This window comes from Camelus ferus, chromosome 8 (genome assembly GCF_009834535.1).
Source record: "Camelus ferus isolate YT-003-E chromosome 8, BCGSAC_Cfer_1.0, whole genome shotgun sequence".
In the NCBI taxonomy this organism is placed as follows: Eukaryota; Metazoa; Chordata; class Mammalia; order Artiodactyla; family Camelidae; genus Camelus; species Camelus ferus.
Window position 1 is genome coordinate 29,945,066 of NC_045703.1, and position 21,739 is coordinate 29,966,804.

General features: G+C 33.7%; 2 protein-coding genes across 8 annotated transcripts in view; both read left to right on the plus strand.

The window, feature by feature from the left end:
• CEP57L1 (centrosomal protein 57 like 1) overlaps positions 1 to 7,470 on the plus strand; it is a 58,440-nt gene extending 50,970 nt beyond the window's left edge. For 4 of the 6 annotated variants that reach the window (XM_014561508.2, XM_032484671.1, XM_032484673.1 and 1 more), the window contains 4 exons: positions 453 to 530; positions 646 to 890; positions 1,908 to 2,052; positions 3,911 to 6,253. In XM_014561508.2, coding sequence (XP_014416994.1) covers positions 453 to 530; positions 646 to 890; positions 1,908 to 2,052; positions 3,911 to 4,129 — 687 coding nt within the window. In that variant the 3' untranslated portion in view covers positions 4,130 to 6,253. Of the gene's footprint in view, positions 1 to 452; positions 531 to 645; positions 891 to 1,907; positions 2,140 to 3,910 lie in introns of all 6 variants that reach the window. The other 2 variants (XR_004321882.1, XM_032484674.1) reach the window with 2 other exon arrangements.
• The window catches only part of CCDC162P, a 111,577-nt gene continuing 96,238 nt past the window's right edge, over positions 6,401 to 21,739 (plus strand). The window contains exons 1-2 of one of the 2 annotated variants that reach the window (XM_032484651.1): positions 6,401 to 6,539; positions 8,226 to 8,299. The gene's annotated coding sequence lies outside the window, so the exon portion shown is untranslated. Of the gene's footprint in view, positions 6,540 to 7,614; positions 8,300 to 21,739 lie in introns of those variants that run through there. The other variant, XM_032484652.1, reaches the window with a different exon arrangement.

Below are 21,739 nucleotides of genomic sequence, written 5' to 3' on the forward strand. Positions count from 1 at the left end.
AATTAACACTGGTGTACTCACCACACAGAAAGTACAACTGCAACTGCTGGGTCATATGATAACTACATGTTTAGTTTTACAGGAAACTTATAAACTGTCTTCCAAAGTGGTGCATTATTTTATACGTATGAGCAATCTGATTTCTCCACACTTCTGCCAGCATTTGGTGTTGTCAGGTTTTGGGGGGAAGAGGCGAGCTTATAGGGCATATAGTTTATAGGTGTGTAGTGCTATTTCATTATAACTTGCATTTTCCTAATGGCTGATGATGTTGCATATCTTTTCATGTGTTTATTTGCCATCTCTTTGTCTTCTTCAGTGAAGTGTCTGTTCACATTTTTTGTCTATTTTCTAAACAGATAGTTTGTTTACTGTTGAGTTTTGAGACTTCTTCGTATCCTAAATGGCTCTTAAAATAAATTTTTTTCTACTTTTTTCTTGTCAATGTTTAGAAAACTAAATGTTTAAAGAGAGGACCACCTCAGCAAATTTATTCAAAGTTTGGATCACAGCCTATTGTGGCTGAGAAGGTAAGAGGGGAAAATTGAAGGTACTTGTTCGAAAAAACTCATGATTTGTTGTAAGTGCTCTTTAAATACCGTCAGTTATTTGAAATTGTTCTCAGCTATTTCTTTCCCCCTAAAGTCTGCCAGTGCAAGCCATTCACTGAATCCAAGTATGCAAAACCTCCTGCAGACGACGCAACATTACAGGACACATACCCTTCAAAAACCAGCTGAAGTAGCTGAGCCTGCATGTCTCCACAAGCCTTCTAGAACAACTTCTCAGTGTAAAGCTTTACATTCTGACTCAGAAAAGTCTATTTCCATTTGTAACAATTTGTCTGAACTTTTGATGGCAATGCAAGATGAGCTGGACCAAATGAGTATGTAAGTATTTTTATTCTTTATCAGAAGAAGTAGCAGGGTATTCAGGTATCTTTTTCTTTTTCCCCTCAGTCTTTCAAACAATGCCACTTATAAGTTCTTAAAAGCCTTACTTAGCCATTTGGACTTATTTTGATCTACAAATTTGTTGTTACTGATTTTTCATTATATTTATTATTATTTATATTTTCAACTGTGTATAATTACTACTTTTTCCAATTTAAAGAGTTTCTGTATTCCCAAGATCTGAACTGACAGACGAATATTGCTGTCATTCTAACAAATGGGATCTGGTGACCTTAAATTATAACTCACAAACGCTCTTAAAAGAAAGATTCTCCTTTTGTATTTTATAATCTTTTTAGTTAAAGAAATGATTTCATTAGACAAGTAGGAATGCAACTTCTTGTTTTAGATTCAGGCTGGTCTACATTCAAGTTTGAAGCAACCACAGTAAACAAGATTCTATATGGAATACATATTTTAAGCCTCAAGTTTAAATATATATTCAAGAAAATATGTGATTTTTGGGGGGTGGCCAGCTGGTTGAACTAGACCTCTGTATAAGGTACAACTAGTTCTGTTGACAGTGTTTCTTTGAGTAGGCTATCACCATATCTAGGGATTTCTTAGGCAAATACTTCTATAACTGGAATTCTTCCAAAGATCTTATATTAAGAATTCCAAAGTTGGAATTAAAGAGAGTCCTTTAATGCCTCTAGCCAAGGACATCAGAATATTTTACTACATTTAGCTATAAACATCAAGAATTCAGACTTTTTTTTAAGATTCTTTAAGACTGTAAGTCTAAGATACTTCTAAATGTATCTAATCTCAAATCACAAGAACCTGTTTATAATTACTACAGATTTAATTTGGTAACTCTACAGAAAAAGACTAACTTTGAGGTTAATATTTAACTCTGATTTACATTTATGATCGAACAGAATATTGTTTAATTTTGGCAAAGGCATATACTAAAAACTATAACAGTGCTTGATATTTGTTTTTCTTTCATAGGGAATACCAAGAACTACTAAATCAAATAAAAGAAACTGAAAGTCAATCAGTTTGTGAAGACATAGAATGTAAACTAGAGCGTTTAGTCAAGAAAATGGAAATTAAAGGAGAACAAATTTCCAAACTGATGAAGCATCAAGACAGTGTAAGGAAGTTTTAGTAAAAGGTTTTAATGAAAAGATAATACATCTGAATTCAGTGTTGTATCTCTGCATGAACTTCCAAATTTGAGGTCCGTATGTGTGATTTAGTGAAAAAAATGATAGATTGGAGTCACTTAGACCTATTATAGAATAGTCATCTGTCCCATTGGAATAACATGGCCTCCTACATAACTCTTCAAGATAATATAAAGAAAAGGGAGCAATAAAGTTTAGTTATATATTTAGTAAATATTTGGGAAAGATTGTGATGTAGGCTAAATTTGCTTTGCAGCTCTCCCAGTTATACTTCTAGCATTCTTTCTGCTTATCCCTCTTTTCCTTAGTGCCTTAATGAAGCCCCTTATGTTGATAGGTGTCTAGTTCATACATAAACCTGTCTCCTCAAGCAGTATCCTGATCTGAAAACCACTATTTCCACTTTCCCAGAATAAGTTGTGCTGTGTCCCATTCCCTGGGGACCTGTGCTTAGGTAGCTCTAGTGTGATGGTGAGGGGGGGCTCTATCCTTGTGTGTAAATTCTTAACAACAAAGAATGGCATAACAGTTTAATATTTCAACAGAAAAATCATGGAATGTTATAGTATTTTATCTCAAGACAATGAGTCCATTCTTAGCAGTGTTACACTACTGGAACAGAAGGCAGAGGGAATCTTTCCAAGAACCCTCAGGTCATATCATGTAGCTATCTGCCAGTAGAATAATTCATATAAGTTGATAATATATTAACCTCACAATTAAGCCTTCCCCACTTTTATAGAAAAGTAATAAAGAATGCAGAATTTTTTACTGCCTTTCTTCTGTGGTCAGTAAAGAAAGAAGGAAATGAAACTTTTGAAGCAAACATTTTCACTTCACTGGCTTTTATGGCTATAGTAAGTAAATTTTTGTATGCATGTATTAGGGTGAAGATTATATAACTTGTACACTTTCTTAGAATCATATAGGAGAAACTTGAAAGGAATAGAAGAATAGTCATATTTTTTAAATTTAGGCAGACTGTACCTAGCTATATTTTGAAAAATATTATTTATATTCCTTAGTAGCTGTAGCAAGTATGCATTTTTAAGCATTTTATGATGATAAATTTAATATCTGCAATTAAAATGGCCTTAGACAAACAGAACACCAGGTATTTAGCCAGTGTCTAGATTAGCTCTGCAAATTAGGCCTGTGCTTAAGTGAAATAGACACTCAAATGGACTGGACTTGGAAGAAATGGGTTTTGGCTAGTTGTTGGGTTTGTTTTGTTTAATTTTGTCTACCCAACCATTACTAGATACTCCTCAATGAGATAAGGTTATTCCCTTTTTTTTTTTTTTCAACTGGCATTCAGTAGTACATTAAATTCAGGAACACTTTAAAGGAAATGTATATATATATTTTGACTCTATAAACTTGATGCTCATTTATAGCAGCAGATCTTTGTTTTGTTGTTAATGTCACCTGAAAAGTCCTTCTCTCACCTCCTTATTCTCCAGTTTTTTTCCCATTTCATATCTTGCATAAACATTTCCTCATCTCAGCTTCTCCAGCCCCACATTGATCTTGTCCTACTGTAGCCTTCTCAGATATATACTTTTGGTCCTACTCAAAGTTATTCTGGCTTAAATTATTCTCTAGTTTGTTACATATATGCTTTTCTTTTACTTATTAGAACAATAAGCTCCTGAGAGCAAGCATTGTTTTATTCATTGTATTTCTACCTAGCAAGCACAGTGTTAGGCATGTAATAGGTATTCAATAAATAAAGATTTAATAACCTTTTAAATTTCATGTAACCTTTAAACCATCAGTCCAATCCATTTATTGACTAAAATGTTAGATTTTTTTTCTCTCTAGGTTCATAAACTACAACAAAAAGTTCACAATTCAAAGATGAGTGAAACTTCAGCTATTCAGCAAGAAGATGGCAACTGTAAAGGATCAAAGAACATAAAAAATAGCCCCAGAAATTGTTGGTTAAGTAACTCTCTTCAAAAGAACAGCAACTTTCGTCCAATACAAGTCCATAATCTTCAAATGAAATTGAGAAGAGATGATATCATGTGGGAACAGTAACACAATAGTAGAAATGTCACCTTAACTGAACTCTGTCAATTAACTGTCTCAAGTGGTTTTAATTTAATATACCTTTATGAAATTTCAAATTATGTTTCTAGCTTTTATAAAGTGTCAAGTTGTAGTATTTTAAAATTAAGCCTAATGACCTCCTAAGAGTCCTAAGTAATAATGATTGTTTTTCTTATTGACTGAAATACCTAATCTCACTATGTTTTAGAAACATTGTTCACTTTGTAGATATTTTAACCTAAATTTAAGAAATTATACTAGATTGATATTTAAACTTGAGTTAAATTTGAGATACAAGTACCATTGCACTTCTTCACTTAGTAGGCTTGTAACCTTAAGAACCAGTGTAAAATTAACAGAGTGTGGAAAGGTCTTTTAACTTTCCTGGTGCTTCCTCCTTATCTTGTTTTAGAGGTGTAAAGTGTTCTTCTTTATTTGGAAAGGGAAAAGCTTTGTGAAGAGGCCTTTAGCCCAAGTTTATGTTACAATTACAAATAGGAACTCATAGTTACTTAATTTTTAGGTGATAATAACTGTGGAAGCCTTTTTCTGCTATTCCCATTTTCTTTTACAAATGTAGCTTTGTTTTTTTTTTTAACACCAGTGATCTATTTTATCTTACTACTTTATAACTGTATTTTTGATATTTTGATTAGTGATGTCATAAAAGAGATTTCTTTGTCCACATATGCTTTATAATAAATTTATATTTGTTGACCTATCCTTCCAGAAGTCTATGAAAACTAGTACAACTCTTCTGAACTTTTTTGGTTTCCCACCAAAATCTTTGGGGAAGCTAGAGAATTGGAGTCACCAGCTAAAATAGAAGTAGAAGACTGACAGAAAATGCATGATAGAAGGGAGGCGCTCAGAAGACAGGATAGCAGTTTAAGTGATGGTGATTCTGAAGACAAGAGTTGGAGGTACATCTTTATCTACAGCTGGGAGGATATTCAAGCTATAGGTGGGAAAGAATTTTTAGATCAAGATCTTGGGGAGCTAGGAAAAACAGTTTTTTAAAGACAGTCTTTATGTCTTCCTAGGAAATTCCCAAAAAGTATGTGTAGGAGGTAATTGTGGACCCTCTGTGGGGGAGGAGGAAAACCATGATTCATTCTCATTGAGAGAATTACAAGACCTACATTAGAAGACCTTTCCATACCCGAAGTGGGGAGACGACTGAAATGGGCAGATTTATACTTGGAATTGTCCTTGAAAGAAACTAATGGCAGAGATAAAAGTTTCTCTCCCTCTGGTTTAAATAGTGCATGTGTCCTTCACCCTCTTTCCCTCCCTCTCTCTTCACAGCTCCTTCAGCCCCAGAGATGTTCCACAGAGTGCTTCGTCTAAACCCAGTTTCATCACCTTACCTATTTTTCAACTTTGCCTTTTCTTCTCAAGAATGTGAGTGCTATAGTTTATACTTAGCAAAAAACTCATCAGGATCACAATACAGCCCTGTCTTCTCATACCATTGTTATCTATGCACTTAAGATGGTGGCTGAGTATATTTAGTTTATCAGTAGTGAAGTCATTACTTGTGAAAATGTATTACTAAGACAAATTACCATTAAAAAATTAAAATCATTAAAGGAACACTTGAATATTTCAATTAAGAACTGAGAATTTTCTTGCAAAATCAGTGTAGTGTTGTAGAAAAAAACATAGATTTCAGAATTAACAGACTTGCGTACACGTTGTGATTCTGCCATTTAGTAGCTTAGACAATCAAATAACTTTGGAGCCTCCATTTTTCATTTATAAATGAGGGATTATATTACTACCTACCTCACAGGGTTCTGTGAGGATTAAATGAAATAACATGTCAAAGCACCCAGCAGAAGGGTTGGCACTGAATGAAAACTCAATAAATGTTAAATCTGAGTCGCTAAAAAAAATTGTCATAGAACCTAAATTTGCATGGATTAAAGCCTGAAAACAAGAGCCAAAAAGTATTCTTTGTAAAAGTGGAAATATTCTAATTTACTTTTTTTTTTCTTCTGTGTGCCTCAGGGGAAATGCTTTGCCTTGTTCCCTGGCTCAGGTTTCTAGTTGGGTGGGTAAAGAATACAGCCCTACCGTGGTGCAGAAATAAATGATCACACACAGCAACTTGGTTTGGAGTCTATCTGGGTTGTGGGGGTGACATTTATTATGGAGAGACTACAAAGAATGGTGTCTTGTTGCTCCATCACAGCTATTGAACTGAAAATGTATCTCTGCTCACAGACTGCTGCTTGCCTTTGACTCTTCAGGGGGTGGAGCAAATGATTTCCTTCCTGGATGGGGAGGTCTATGGTCAGTGTACAAGCGTTGCTGTAGCAACCCCGCAGCTGTGCTCTGCCTAGCACAAACTCCGCAGGATCTCATAGATTTTGCTCACTTAAGTGAAAAACAGGTTGGTTTATCTTTTATTTAATCAGAAATTGAAAAAAATGAAATTAGAATTTTGTAGCCAAGTTAGGTCTCAACTTTGATGAAACTAGAAAGTTTGAATGTTTGAAGCAGCAGATATTGTGACTATTCTAATCCTAGAAATAGAAGTTGGAATCTTGAATTAACTGTACTTATGTGGGTCATTGGCAGCCTGGCCGTTTTTATTTGGCTATAGCTAAAGATAGGAGGTTTGGAGGGAAATGCTCAGTTTTCAGCAGTATAGGATGAAAGGAGGAGATACTTAATATAGTATGCTATCTGGGATGGTGTACTTGAAAACTATTTTTGAGTTTTTTGTATAGCTGTCTTTAAAAATAAAATTTTAACTGTAAAGTAGTATTCTTAATCCATGATAAGACATCAAAAGTTCAATTAAAATTTGACTTGTAATGTGAGACATTAAACTAAGGGGAAAATTGGTTGCTCATGCGCAATGGGATGAATACTCGCTGTGGCCAAAAATGCACCAGCTGCCATTGTTGGTGTAGAGTAAATAGTGAAACTCCTAATGGAGTTTCCTGGAACTCTATTCAGCTGTAACTAAAGCTGTACCTACTGAGAACATTTAATTGTATGTGAAGTTTAGATAAGTATAAGCTGACTCCCAGATGTACAAGACAAACCTATCTCAGGCATAATAGCATCTGTGAGATTAAAAAAACTCTTTATGGGTGCCATGACACCTTTTAATTAAAGTGAAATGAGGGTAAATGAAAATAATATTGACTGTCACTGATGTGAAAATAAATTCACTTCTTGGTAATTAAATAGACCTTGCCAACATCTCAATGTCTCAGACTTTTTTCTCATAACCTATATACTTATTTTCATGTAACTTTCCTCCTTTAATTCCTTTTTTTTTTTTTTTGTATTTTGTTATGTAAGGAGAATTAGACATAACAAAATTGTAAACTTAAAGTTTTAAAATATTGTCCAGGCCAGAGTTGTTTTTTTTTAATTGCTTATTTAATTGTTTATTTATAGATTGTTTATTTAAAGAATCAGGTGGATTTTTTTTGCCAGTGGGTTTTTTGGGACTGTTCTCCTTATCAGTATGGTGTCACTGAATTCTTATTTGTTGCAAGAGCCTACTAGATACCATAGGCAGTCATCAGAATTATAAATTAGTACACCCCACTGAAGAAATTTATTTTTTATTGTATATGCATGGTTCATTGTATACCTATGTGCTTAATAGTTTTAGCAGAAAATAGTAGAGAAGCAAAATGATCTCTTGTTACTTTATGCTCTGAGGCAGTTTTGTGACAATAAAAGACTTGTAAATGACCAGTTCAACAGTCTGTAATGTTGGGAGACTGGATCCAGCTTAGAGGAAGAATGTTGGGCATTATGAATTTTCTATCCAAGGAAGATAACTTCTCTGAATGGTATAATCAGCTTTCTAGAATAATCTTGTAAAATAAGGATGAAGGTATCCACCATATTCTCTGCCTAGATTTCACATATGTAGCTTTCCTTCATTCTCCAGGTCTCAATTTACTGCTGCCTCTAAGAAGCCTTCTTTATTTAAGCCTCCCCTTCACACCTCTGCCTTCTCCCAAATCTGGCATAGCTGCCTTTTCTAGGTATTCCTCCTATCTTTGCACGAAGCATACTTTCTTGTTATCTTTTGTTTGTCTTCCCATAGACTGAAACCTCCCTGAAGTTAAGATCCTTTCTTGCTCACCTCTGTAGCCCAACACCTAACACAATCCTTGGCCCGTAAGTAGCCTCTCAATAAATATTTGATAATTACATTTTATGAAAATATATTAACCTTATATGGTGGTTTCATCCAAGTGAGCATGTTGGGTCAAGTACTGCTGTTTCAGGCACGAGTTCAGCTGTTCTGCTATTTCACCTTTTAAGGATATGTGACCATATTTTACGTAATCATTGGTTAAGAATATTTCAGTATTTTTTGCGCAGCAAAGGAAACCATAAGCAAAAGAAAAAGACAACCTACGGAATGGGAGAAAATATTTGCAAAATATGAGGCTGACAGGGGCTTAATTTCCAGAGTATGTAAACAGCTCATACAACTTAATAACAAGAAAACAAACAACCCAATCCAAAAACAGGCAGAAGACTTAAACAAGCAATTCTCCACTGAAGACATAAAAATGGCCAGTAGGCACATAAAAAAATGCTCAGTATCACTAATTATCAGAAAAATGCAAATCAAAACTACAATGAGGTATTACCTCACACCAGTCATAATGGCCATCATTCAAAAGTGCACAAACGATAAATGCTGGAGAGGGTGTGAAGAAAAGGGAACTCTCCTACAGTGTTGGTGGAAATGTAGTTTGGTACAGTTGTCATAGAAAACATGGATATTCCTCAAAAAACTAAAAATAGACTTATCATATGATCTAACAACCCCATTCCTGGGCATATATCCAGAGGGAACCTTAATTCAAAAAGATACATGCACCCCAGTGTTCATAGCAGCACTATTTACAATAGCCAAGACATGGAAACAACCTGAATGTCCATCGACAGATGACTGGATAAAGAAGTTGTGTTATATTTCTACAATGGAATACTACTCAGCCATAAAAAAGAATAAAATAATGCCATTTGCAGCAACATGAATGTACCTGGAGAATGTCATTCTAAGTAAAGTAAGCCAGAAAGAGAAAGAAAAATACCATATGATATCACTTGTATGTGGAATCTAACAAAAAAAGACAAATGAACTTATTCACAAAACAGAAACTGACTCACAGACATAGAAAACAAACATGGTTACCAGGAGGGGTAGGGGTGGGAGGGGATAAATTGGGAGTTCTAGATTTGCAGATACTAACTAATATGCATAAAATAGATGAACAACAAGTTTATACTGTATAGCACAGGGAACTATATTCAATATCTTGTAGTAACCTATAGTGAAAAAGAATATGAAAATGAATACATGTATGTTCTGATATGACTGAAATATTGTACTGACACAACATTGTAAACTGACTTAATGTCAATAAAAATAAAATTAAAAGAATATTTCAGTATTTTATTATTTGTTTCTTTGGGGGCATAGACAACAGGTACTCAGAATGGTGCTTTCTTTGATATGATGCTAAGAGGAAGAGGTTTGAGAACCAAGGTAGTTATTTGTATATTGGTGTGTTTGACTTGTTCATTCAGCAAGTATTTATTGATCTCTTATAGTCAGATATTTGTTGACCTCAAGATACCGTGCTAAATGCTATGGGAGAGTCAAAGACAAATTATACATAGAGTCTGTCTTCAAGTTGCTTACGGCCTGATAAAGAAGGTAAAACTTGTGCATAAATATTATACAAGGAAGAAAACAATAGGTGACAAGTATAATGATCAGCACAGAGTAGATGCTCAAAAAATATTGTCTACTATTGATAGGTAAAGTTAGCCTGTGTATTTCTTCATTCTCTATCTTGATATATATGGCTCTCCTCTGCTTTTTTACCTGGGGCAGTATTGGTCTAGGATTCTTAATCTTCTGTAGGTTTATTGATTAAAGGTACCAGTTCACTTGGTAATCTCAAGCAAGTACTGCCACATAACCATTATCAGATTCAATGGTGTGAATAGAAAAAATGGGTATGAAACACTGAAGTAAATGGGAAGGGAGTGGAGAGTGAGGGGAGCAAAAGTCAAGCAATAATGATCTAGACAACAGCAGATAAATAATATAGAGAAAAGTTATATTCTAGAGGCCAGTTATTGACAAGAATTATGCAAATGATTGCCAGTCACTTTCCTTATGAATTTAAGCCACTCAACTTCCTCATACTTCATCTTCCTTATCAGTTGGGTCAAGTCAGTATTTTTCAAACTGTAGATCATAACCTTTTAAAGGATTGTGAAATCAATTTAGTGGGCCATTACCAACATTTTAAAAATAATATAGAATAGCATTGAAAATACCAGAGGAAACATGTATAGAGAAGGTAGTAGTATTTTATGAAACTTTGTGAGTACTGGATTATAATTTAAAATGTAGTCCTAAATGTCATTTGGAGAAGAAAAAATCGGCTCTTACTAAATGTTCAAAGGGAGTGGATTTGAAAGATGCTGTGGAAGAAAGTGAGATAGCTAAGTTTAAAATAGGAATACTCCCAAATTCTCGATGATGGCTTATGGCAATCTACTATTTGTCCTAAAAGTATCATTTCAAATTTACTTTGTGTATTCTACAGATAGTAGTCCCATTTTAGTCAATACCATTACATTTCCTGGTCTATAGAATACTCTTCAAACACTAGCCAACCTACATTAGAGGAATGTTGCTTTTCTAATATGAATACAAATAAATACATTAAACATGAATCCCTTAACAAATGGCCCCATTATTCCTCAGCCATTGTTTCTATCTAGTCACTGCCTCTGTGTGGAATCTAACCAATTATGGGTCTTGTCTTATGGTTAGGAGAGAAATTTGTCCTGCAGACTGCTTGAGACTGTTTTGAAATACATAAAGATAAGAGATTTGTGGGAGAAAAATTGCATGTCTTGAATCTGAAATGAGCAAAGTTTTACCCCTTGACAAACCCTGTTTGTCTACGACAGTCAGCAGCACTAAAAATATTTAAAACCTTATGTACCATTAACAAGGCACTCTTTAAAAACATGTCATTATACTGAGCAATAGACCTGATAGAATATTTTTAAACAAGTGAGAAGCATATATAAGTATCTTACCTGAAAAATAGCTTCATTAAATGAAATAATTACCAACTGAGAGGCTGTATTTCTGTGACTTTTGATATCCTCTTTAACATATTTCTTAGAGGCAGTATCAGCTCTGGGCTATGGTCACAATACAGAAAGAAATGCCATAAGGAAGTGAACAATAGAATGATGTTCATTACGATAGGATTCTATCCATTTGTAAAAGTTTATTCACTACTACAAATTATTACGGTTGCTTAAGTAGTTAAATAGATTTTAGCCTTTATGAAAAGAGGATTGTAAAGTGAGCCAGACCTTCTAGTTGTAATTTAATAATATACTTTTGACCTAATTTTGCTTAATCTGATTAAGTAAATTCTAGGATAAGTTCAGAAAAACCTTGGAAGATATTTTTTGGTTAGTTTTCCTTAAAGTTAAATGTATATTGACTTGTAGGGTATTTCTTAGAAAAAGCTATTACTGAGCTAGTACAGAATGTGAATCATTTCTTGCCTGAAATATAAGATTGATGTTTACAGGGCAGTTGTCCAGAATCCTCTTGCTGAATTGGAAAGTATTTCACTTTTCATCACTGTAAGTTCTTCTAACTTCACAAATGTGTTATTTAAAACATAAATCATATTGGTACACAGGAAACCCATTTAAAATTAAATTTTAAAACACTCTTGAGAATTCCATGGAACATTTTTTGTTTCATAGTTTATAATTTCTTGCAGAAGAAAAAGTGTCTTTAATACCTTAAAGATATTTTTTCAGAGATAACTAAACCCAAAATATGTAACTCATGTGAACGACTAGCAATATTAATATCTTAAATACTGAGTGTTTAAACATAACATAAAAAGCATTATTACTTTCATTTTCCCAAAAATAAGCTAAGCTACAAATTTGAAGCTGGGAAATTCAGTACCAGATTTAAAAGAAGTTATTTCTAGGTTAAGAACTTTTACTTCTTACTTTAATCTCAAAAGGAACTGGTCTTTTAAAAACTTATTCTGTGATTTTATGTATATAATTTTTTGGTTTGATAAATTTGGAAGAATTTATATCATTATTACATACTTTGCTTCTCTCTTGTGGTATGATTTAAATACTGGGTGCCTAAGCTAAATTTTCAGAGAGGGAAAACAATTTTCTCTTTGTTCTCTTACAGTATAGCTCTCAAGCAGAGTGAGGGCTGTGCCTTTGGTATTTGGGTAGAATGTTTGCCTGTGATTTCTAACTCTCAGAGCCACTTCTGAGCATTTCTATGGATATGCCACAGAAAGTTTGATTCTCTTAACCAGTGTGCTAAAATACTACTGATCCAAACTACCACTGGCTGAAATAAGGCATAAATCACTCAGACTAAAGCATTTAGTAAAGAAAAGGAGTTTATATGCAAAGAAGATTCACAAGGGAGTCCAAGCTATAGAAGGACAGCCTTCACAAATTAAAGATATGAAAAAACAACCTACAAAAATACCAAGGTCACCAAGTTTACAGTTACACTCTTCAAAAGAGAAGACAGCAGTTTTCTCACGTAATTGTCATATCCAAAAAGGTCGTCACACCTTCAGACATCAGCGTTGCCAAAATCAGGGATATTGTTTTTATTAGAGAGTAACTTACAGGAAAGACTCAAGGTTTCATTTACTGGAGAAATAAGAATCAAGCAGGGTAACTGTTTTTTGCTGTTACTTTATCTCAGGGTTGCAAAGTGTGTTTTCAGGGGTTCCCAAGGTCACCTTTGGGTTCAGTAATTTACTAAAAGAACACCTGGAACTCAGAAAACCTCTTATACTCACAGTTCTGATTTATTACAGCAAAAAGATACAGATTTAAATCAGCAGCTGAAAGGGGGACATAGGGCAAAGTCCAGGAACCACCAGGCATGAGCTACTAGTTTTCCTTTTCCAGTGAAGTCATGCAGACATCACTTACTTCCAGCAAAGATGTGTGATGATATAGTTGGAATAACGCCAAACAGGGAAGCTCCTCTGAGCCCTGTTGTCCAGGTTTTTTATTGTGGGCTGATCACTAGGCATAGCTGACTGCCCATGTGCCTGACCTTCAGTTTCCAGCCCCTCTAGAGGTTAAGCTGATACTAAATGGCCCAAAGCCCCCACCATAAATCACATTGTTAGCATGGACTGTCTGGCAGGGCCTAAGGCTCCCAGGTAAACTAAAAATGTTCTTATCAGGCAGCATATTCCAAAGGTTTAGAGGTTATCTCCCAGAAGTTGAGCAACAGCCAAACCTTTCTTTGGAATGTGAAAGGTTTACACAACCTAGACATGCTGTATTAATTCTTTACTACACACTGTTTTATTTTGTTTTCTGTCTCTGGAATGTGATGTGCATTGCTTACTTATTTGGTTAAGGTGTCAATTTTGCTTCCAAACTTCCTCCTCAGGCATGGCTTTGACCACATAAATTTATAGTGATTTTTTGATGCAGTATCATTATTTTGATGTTTTGTTTTATTTTTTCAGTTTTATTATGTAAGTGTGATGAAAGGTCTCACTTACATACACAAAGACCTTGTAATTTGGCTAATAAAGCTAGAGTCATGTGATGCTAAAATTTATGAGTTAACTTTGTGTAGAGGCTTTGTAAAGTTCATATGGTTGTCGTTTCTTTTATATGTAAGATATCGCTCTTAATCGGTTCGTATACTAAGATCAGGAACCAAGAACTATCCGGTTCACCTCAAGCAAGTTGCTTGGACTTTGTTGTTTAATAATGTGCTTGCCATATCTAATTTAATGGTATTCAAGGCATGGCCATGATTACAAAAGCAATTTTTAAATTACTACCTTGTAGAAAGGAGAACAGATTTTTACTGACCCTATGCAAAATAGCTACGTGGTATGAAAAGTCAAGGAACTATGTAATGGTATTTTGTGTAATGTTTAACAATTTTTATCATTTTGGGGGTAATTTTATATGTCATTTTTTCCAGAATCATTATTTTTGTATTTCTCTAACTATGTATTACTTATAAGCTATATTAAGAATTTCCACAGAGTACTTTTTTCTGAATTCCAAAGGGTCTGTTGGAACATGATGCCATTTAAAAATGTTTTGTTCCAGTTTATACAAGTGTGGCCAACAGAGAGTTTGAAATAAAGAAGAAAGGGATTTTTCTTACAGAATCCATTAGAAATAGAACATTAATTATAATTAACTAATTTAGGCCTAGGTAAATGAGTCTTATTTTTCTGATTTTGGGTGAAGCAATCAATTTCATAAAGTCATTTGCTTCTGGATTTAAAGAATACTAGATATCCTGACTCTTTTGGTAGTCTGACAGGTATTTGTCATGCTGATAGCAGCTTATACTGAAAAGATCTGTTTCCATGAGTCTACTCCCTGTAGTCAACAGGTATGAGAATAATAAAAGTCTTTGCTGAGGCTTTCACTCTTTTCATGTTTCTGCCAGAAGATTCAATGTCTGGTCTGTAGCTTATAACAGGGACTGAAGTCTAGGTAAATGTAAGGAAAGGGCAGAAACTGCCTATGGATGACAAGACTCAGTGGCTCAGCTAAATTTGTAAGAGCCAACAATAACAGAACAGTGGAGAGTGAAATCTCTTTTTTCTGAAATAAAACATGATCATTTGATAAGGATTTAGTTAATAATTACCTTGAGAGTAAAAATATATTATGGACAGAGTAGATACTAGTTGTCCCCAGGTTCCTTTAATTTATCCCATAAAATATCATGGGATTGTCACCTGGAAATAAAATATTTCTTTAAAAAATTAATGTTTAAAAATAGTTATTGTGTCAGTCTTTGTATATGGACAGGACTGATTTTGTCCAACCTGAAAGTTGTTGCTGAAGTATCTTTATTTTATATTAACACATTTTACTTAAGTGCAATTAACTCAAGTTAAGCTCCTTTTACTGATTTGCAAGTTCTTTTCATATTGATGACTTGATAAGCAGGGTGACTTTTTACAGTAGTTTTGAGCTAATAAATAATCTGGAGTTTTTCAAACATATAATCATTTTTAGCATTCCTTCTTTTATAGGTTACGTGAGCAAACCATTGTGGCTGTTTGGCAGCTGTTTAGGAAACCCCAAAGGCAATTTTGGTATAAAAAACATTATAAGAATTTATTCATCTGAATTTGGGAAATGCAGTATCAAAAAAAGTTATCAGAGGATAAAAGATATGAGTAAAATAACTAAAAGAAAAAATGTTACAGGCAATATTTAAAATAAACTAAGCATGAAGTAATGGTATTTATTAGGAATTTTTTCAAAGATGAAGAACTTTTGTTTAAACACAATTCAAAGGTATGACAAAAGCACAAAATGTTAGGCTCTCAAGAGTATTTTGGTAATATAAGAGACCTTCACTATTTGTGTACTAAATACCTTTTAACTGCTTTTTGTTCCAAGTAGACATATACTCAAAGATAAATTTGTCAAATTAACAGAAAAGAAAATCCAAAGTCTTATTTTACTCTTTTTGAATGCCATCCATAATTTATTAGAATAAGATTCACAAATCTTTTCTCCATCTTATGAATAAATTCATTTACTTGTAACTAACCTTATAAAATAAGTTAATATATTTGCTTCTTTCAAATTCATTATGCAGGTATTATAAACCAACATAAAGTCCATTTCTCCTCATACCTTCTGCAGCCTATTGTACACCCTCAAGTTTGTCTGCTAATATTTCTTTCTGGCACAACCAGGCAATTTTACTTTAAGACAAAATCAATTTCCTTTTCCCATGATATTAAAACAAAAATTCAGTATTTTGCATATACACCTCTTGCCAGACACACAAATATTCTTTTACTTTTCTTACAAAAAAAGAGCATGTATACCAACATGTCTCAGTTTCTCATATTTATCTTTTCAACCAATTCATTAATGGTCATTTACAGTGTATAAAAGTAAAGCCAAGGGTATGTTAAAACCCTTGACCCAGGATTTATTTGTTGACCCAGGGTTTATTTCATTCTCTACAAATAACTTGCTTAGATACTGTAATTTGTATCCAAGAATTATTAATTAAATGATTAACTTAATTTAATACTAGTTTAGGAGTTAGAAATTTTTCTATAAAGTTTAATTAATTAGGCTTCTGGGGGTTTGTGAAAACAAACCCAAGGCTTTCATAAGTTAGGATGGTATGCTAACATTTTAATTCACACTGTGATAAAAATAAGACAGACATAGAATTGTTTTAAAACAGCATTATTAAAGCAGTCTAATTTTTCCAAGGATTCACCTTGATTACAGGAATATGAATTTCTTGAACTTTGTATTTTCTATTTCTATTTTTCATACTAAATGTTTAAGAACTCTTCAAATTTTGTTTAAAAGTACTAAAATTTTCTTAATATTTTTCTATCAATTCACATTGCATTACTTGTCAACCTGTAAATAAGGCTATTAAGTTAACTCACAGTTAAAGTGTTTTTTTCTTCAACATATAGGCTTCATTAAGAGAAATTTTTCTTTAAGAGTCAACAGACTTTAATGTCAGAGACTTAGATATTTTCTTCCTTTTCTAAAAATTCTTGAGTTCTCTTATTTTAAATTTACAAAAGTGTTTAATAGTCTCTATAAGTCAATCAAAAAAGGAATTCAGTTAAATTTAAAAGACTTATAATCTAATTTTCCTTCAGAGCAGTGTTTTTAAACCTTGGCACTTGACATTTTGAGGAGGTAATATATTGTTGGCGAAGGCTCGCCTGTGTGTTGCAGGATAGTTAGCATCCCTGGCCTTTACCCCTACTAGATGCCAGTAGCACCAACAGCGCCCCCGCCACACACACACACACACACACACACACACACACACACACAATTGTGACAAGCAATAATATCTCCAGATATTGCCAAATATTGCCGGAGCAGAAAAGAATCAAAATCACTCCCAGTTGAGGACCACTGCTCCAGAAATAGGCAAAGATTCTCAGAAAGTATATACTCTTGCTTAACAGATGAATCATATTACTTTTCTGGGAAAGCTATGAAAAGAACTCTGGATAGTTTATGGCTGGACTTCTCCCTCTGTGTATGTATGCTATTTTTGTAGTACTCGTCCAATCAGATTATAGGTTGAGCTAGGGGCACAACTCTGGGTTTATTAACACCCTGGTTTTGGACACCAAGCTCTTTCTCACATCTTACTGGACTCATTTTTGTATTTGTGCTTTCATAGTTTCTTTTGAGAAGGGAGAGGATAAAAGTTATGCACCCAGAGCTTTTTAGATTTTTTATAGTACTCATGAAGTTCTAGGCAAGCCAGAGGCAGTCATTCTCATTCAAGCACAAATTTAGGCTCATTTGCAGAATGGTTATACAAACCAAGCAAAATCTTTTTTTAAGTCTCTACCCTTTGCTCTAAAACCATGTAAAAATAATTTCAAATTTTATTCATTGTGTATATTTTATTTGATGGTAAATCTGTCTATTGGAATTAGATGTCACTATATGGTATTTTCAAATGACAATTTTTCTGACCCATTAATCTCAAATAGCATCCTGAGGAAGAGACAAAGTTGGTTTCAGAGAGAAAGTTTATAATTGTAAATAGATTATTGTAAAAACCTATGCCTTCCTTTTTCAAAGAGAGGAAAAGGCTTTTTTAAAAATACACAAAAAGAACCAACAATCTTGGTTTTATAACATTAGCCACAGATGGATCAATTGTAATTAAAGTACAAAAAACTCATTGGTTGATGGTAGCAGCTCCAGATCTACAATGGTTGCTCTCCATTCCATTGGACACAAAAATATTTTTTCTTAAGTGATTTGAACTCTGAGTGGCACACAACATAAAAAACAGCACAGAGGTTGTCTGTCATCAGGGGTCAGGCAACAATAAAATAAATCAGTACTATAGGGAGTGATATGAGCAACTTCCCAACTTATTACTACCCAAAAACAAAGGAAAGATGTATCTCAGATAACAAAAGATAAAATCCTCAAGGCAAATATAAAATACAATCAGATATCCTGTCACAAAGACCTCATAAAGACCAGACTGTAAGACCATTAAAAGCTATATTATCAACATTGCTGCCACCAAAGGAGAAATATATATGGTTGTATACTAATCAGAACTAGCATGAAAACCAAGCTTAACCAGGAGACAAAAACTAAACAGATACAAAGAGTCAGAAAAAGAAATGGAATCAACTAGATTAAAACCCTATTGCCACAGGAGATTCACCCTAGGATTGGAAAAACATATACCTCAAAGAGCCCTTGAGTTGCTCCTTATGGGCAGTGCAGTTTACTTGGCTCTGGCTGATGACTACACTTCCAGTAGATAAATACATAAAATCTTGGTAGAATCTATAGAATTGTCATAGAAATAGCCAAACACAAAGCATTGAGAAAAGAAAATTTTACTTTCAGGAAAAATTTGCAAGAAACTTTTAAGTTTTAAAAGGACTGGTTCATCAAATTAAAAAATACAAAAAAGGGGGAAAACCCCACAAAATTACCAACATTACAAACTTTGTAGTTAGTCGGCTCATGGTAGAAAAGACAGCAATTTCCTGATATGGTTGTCATAGCCACAAAGGTTATCACAGATCTTTAGCTATCAACATTGCAAAAAGTTGGTGATAAAGTTGCTTTTATTAGGGAGTCAGTACTTACAAACAACTCTTAAGGATTCTTTTGGGGGAAACGTGAACTAGGTACAGTGACACAGGTTTATTCTGCTTGTTTTATTTCTCTCAGGATACAAGTTGTTTTGCTTTCTGATATGATATACACACTTACTGATAATGGCAGCAAAGCATTGTGTCAGTTTTGCTCTCACACATGCTTCTTTTGGTCCTTGGTAGTTAAAAACCCTTCCCTGGACAAATTCTGAGGTAGTTTATTTTTACCTAAGGTAAAAGACATAACAAAGCGAAAGCTGAAGTCTGAGAGAGGTGCTTTGGATAACAGGGATATTTTTTCTGTTTCCTTGAAAGAAATTTCATGTCTTTGTGGACAAAATAATAGAAACTTAGAATGAGGTTAAAATACTAATGACTAAGACAAATCATAAAAATTTGATTTTGCCTGACAAAAAAGGCTGGAGGAGGAATAGAACAAAAGTCTCAGAAGGCTATACCCAAGAAGGAAGCTGGATTGCAAAGTCAGAGTAAAAATCTTTCCACAGTGCTTAGGAGACAAACTCCCACCAAACAGAGGAAGCCGACATGAAACACTTGACCAGTTTTCCTCTAGATGTTGGAATTAGCAAGCAGGGACTTTAAAATAATTGTCATATATATGTGCAGGGAAAATGGATAAAATGATAGATAATTTTGACAGAATTGGAATCTATAAAAATAATAAAATATGCAGTATAGAACTTAAAAATCCAGTAACTAAAATGGAGACTTCATTGTATAGTTTTAGCAATAGCTTAGGCTGTGCAAAAACAGTTGCTAAACTTGAGGACAGATGAATTGATAGTACCCAAAACTGAAGCAGAGACAAAAAGAATGTAAAGAATAAAACTGAGTATAAGAGACATGTGGAATACAGTCAAGCAATCAAACATATTCAGTTAGAGTCGCAGAAGGGCAAGAATTACAGGATGGGGCAGAAGCAATATATGAAGAGATAATAGTCAATAAAGTCCCCAAACTGATGACAGATGTCACCCCCAACATTAAAGAAGCTCAGTAAATTTCATACACAATACAGATGTATGCAAAGGAAACCACAATTAAGTGTATCACAGCTGAACTGCTGACAAAGATAAAATCTTAAAAAGCAGCAAGAGAAAACCAGATATTACTTTGTAAAAAAGCAACAGTAAGGCAGATGACTATTTACTTACTGAAATCATGGAAGCCAAAAAACAGTAAAAAACAAACAAAAAACATTTAAAGTGCTGAAAGAAAAATAAAACTATCAATTTTATATCCAATTAAAATATCCTTTGAGATCATGGTAAAAATAAAGATTTATTCAGACAAAAGCTGAGATAATTCAGCAGCAGCAGACTTATACTATGAAAAATATTAAAGGAAGTTCTTCAGGCTACAGGAAAATGAACTCAAATGGAAGCACAGATCTTCAGGAAAGAAGAGCAGAATGGAAGATAAATATGTGGGTAAAAAAATTTTTAATTGATATTCAAAGCAGCAAAAATCAAATGTACTGTGGAGTTTGTATGTAGAAGTAAACAGTGGCAGGAATTGCAGGAAGGAGGTATGTGGATTTAAATCATTGTAAGATTTTTATTCTTTGGACAGTAAAAATCACTAGCTTAAGGCAAACTGTTAAAAAAAATCACTAGCTTAAGGTAAACTATAAAAAGAAATTACTAGCTTAAGGCAGGCTGTAGTAAGTCAAGAATATATGTTGGAATCTAGAGGAATGACTTTCAAAGTTGGTCCTTTGACTTAGAAGCATAATCACCATCTGGGAATTAGTGAGAAGTGAAAATTCTCAGGCCTCACCTAGATCTACTAAATCAGAAACTTTGGAGATGAGGCCCAGAAATCTGTGTTTGAACTAGTCCTCTAGGTGGTCCTGATGCATACTAAAATTTGAGAACTATAGGTAACTACCAAAAGAAAACAAACAGGTATAATGAAAAACCTAGTAGAAGAGGTAAAACAGAATGGTAAAAATACTTGATTAATTCAAAATAATGACAGGAAGGAAGAATAAAGGAACAAAAATAGGTGAGACAAGTAGAAAAACAATAAAATGAGTAAAATACATAGTAAGATTGTGCACTTAAACCCAACTATAACATCGTGTTAAATGTAAATTAACTAAATGCTCTGATTAAAAGACCAAGATTTTTCAGATCGGACTGAAGAGACAAAGACACATAGATAATTTGAAAGGATTAAAAAGATAAACCATGTGCGTAGGAATAAACCTACCTGAGGAGGCAAAAGACCTAAACTCCAAAAAACATAACTAGGGGCTTTTAGGAGCTTTAAAAATGCTCAAAACTGTGTTGATTTATGTGTTTTGATAGGTGGACTTAATCCATTTACACTAACAATAGTTACTAAAATTTTAAAACTTATTTCTACCAGACTTCGTTTTGTGTCCTTTTTTCTTTTTTCCTACCTTCTATTGTATTTACAAGACCCATTCCTATCCCTCACCCCACTTGCTTGGGAAACTCTAGGTTGCATTTCCTTTCTTTTAGTAGCCACTTTGAAGTTTTTGACATGCATTATACATTTTCCTAGAAGACTGTAAAATTACAGTTTCTTTTCTAAACATCCCTGCTTTAACTCCATTGAAGCCCAATGTAACTCCCCATTGAACACCCTCAAACCCTGCTCAAGCTAATCTTACTCTCTTTTTCTTAGAGCTTATATTTTACCACTTTTTCAAACACATAAAAAAAGGTTTTTGATTTGTTTATCAACAGTTAATTAATTAAATTGTACTTATTTTTGAAAAAACACTATTGAAACAATTCTTAAGAATCTCTTTTCTGAGATTTTAAAGGGCCCAGTGCCAGCCTCACACAGAGTAGGTACTCAG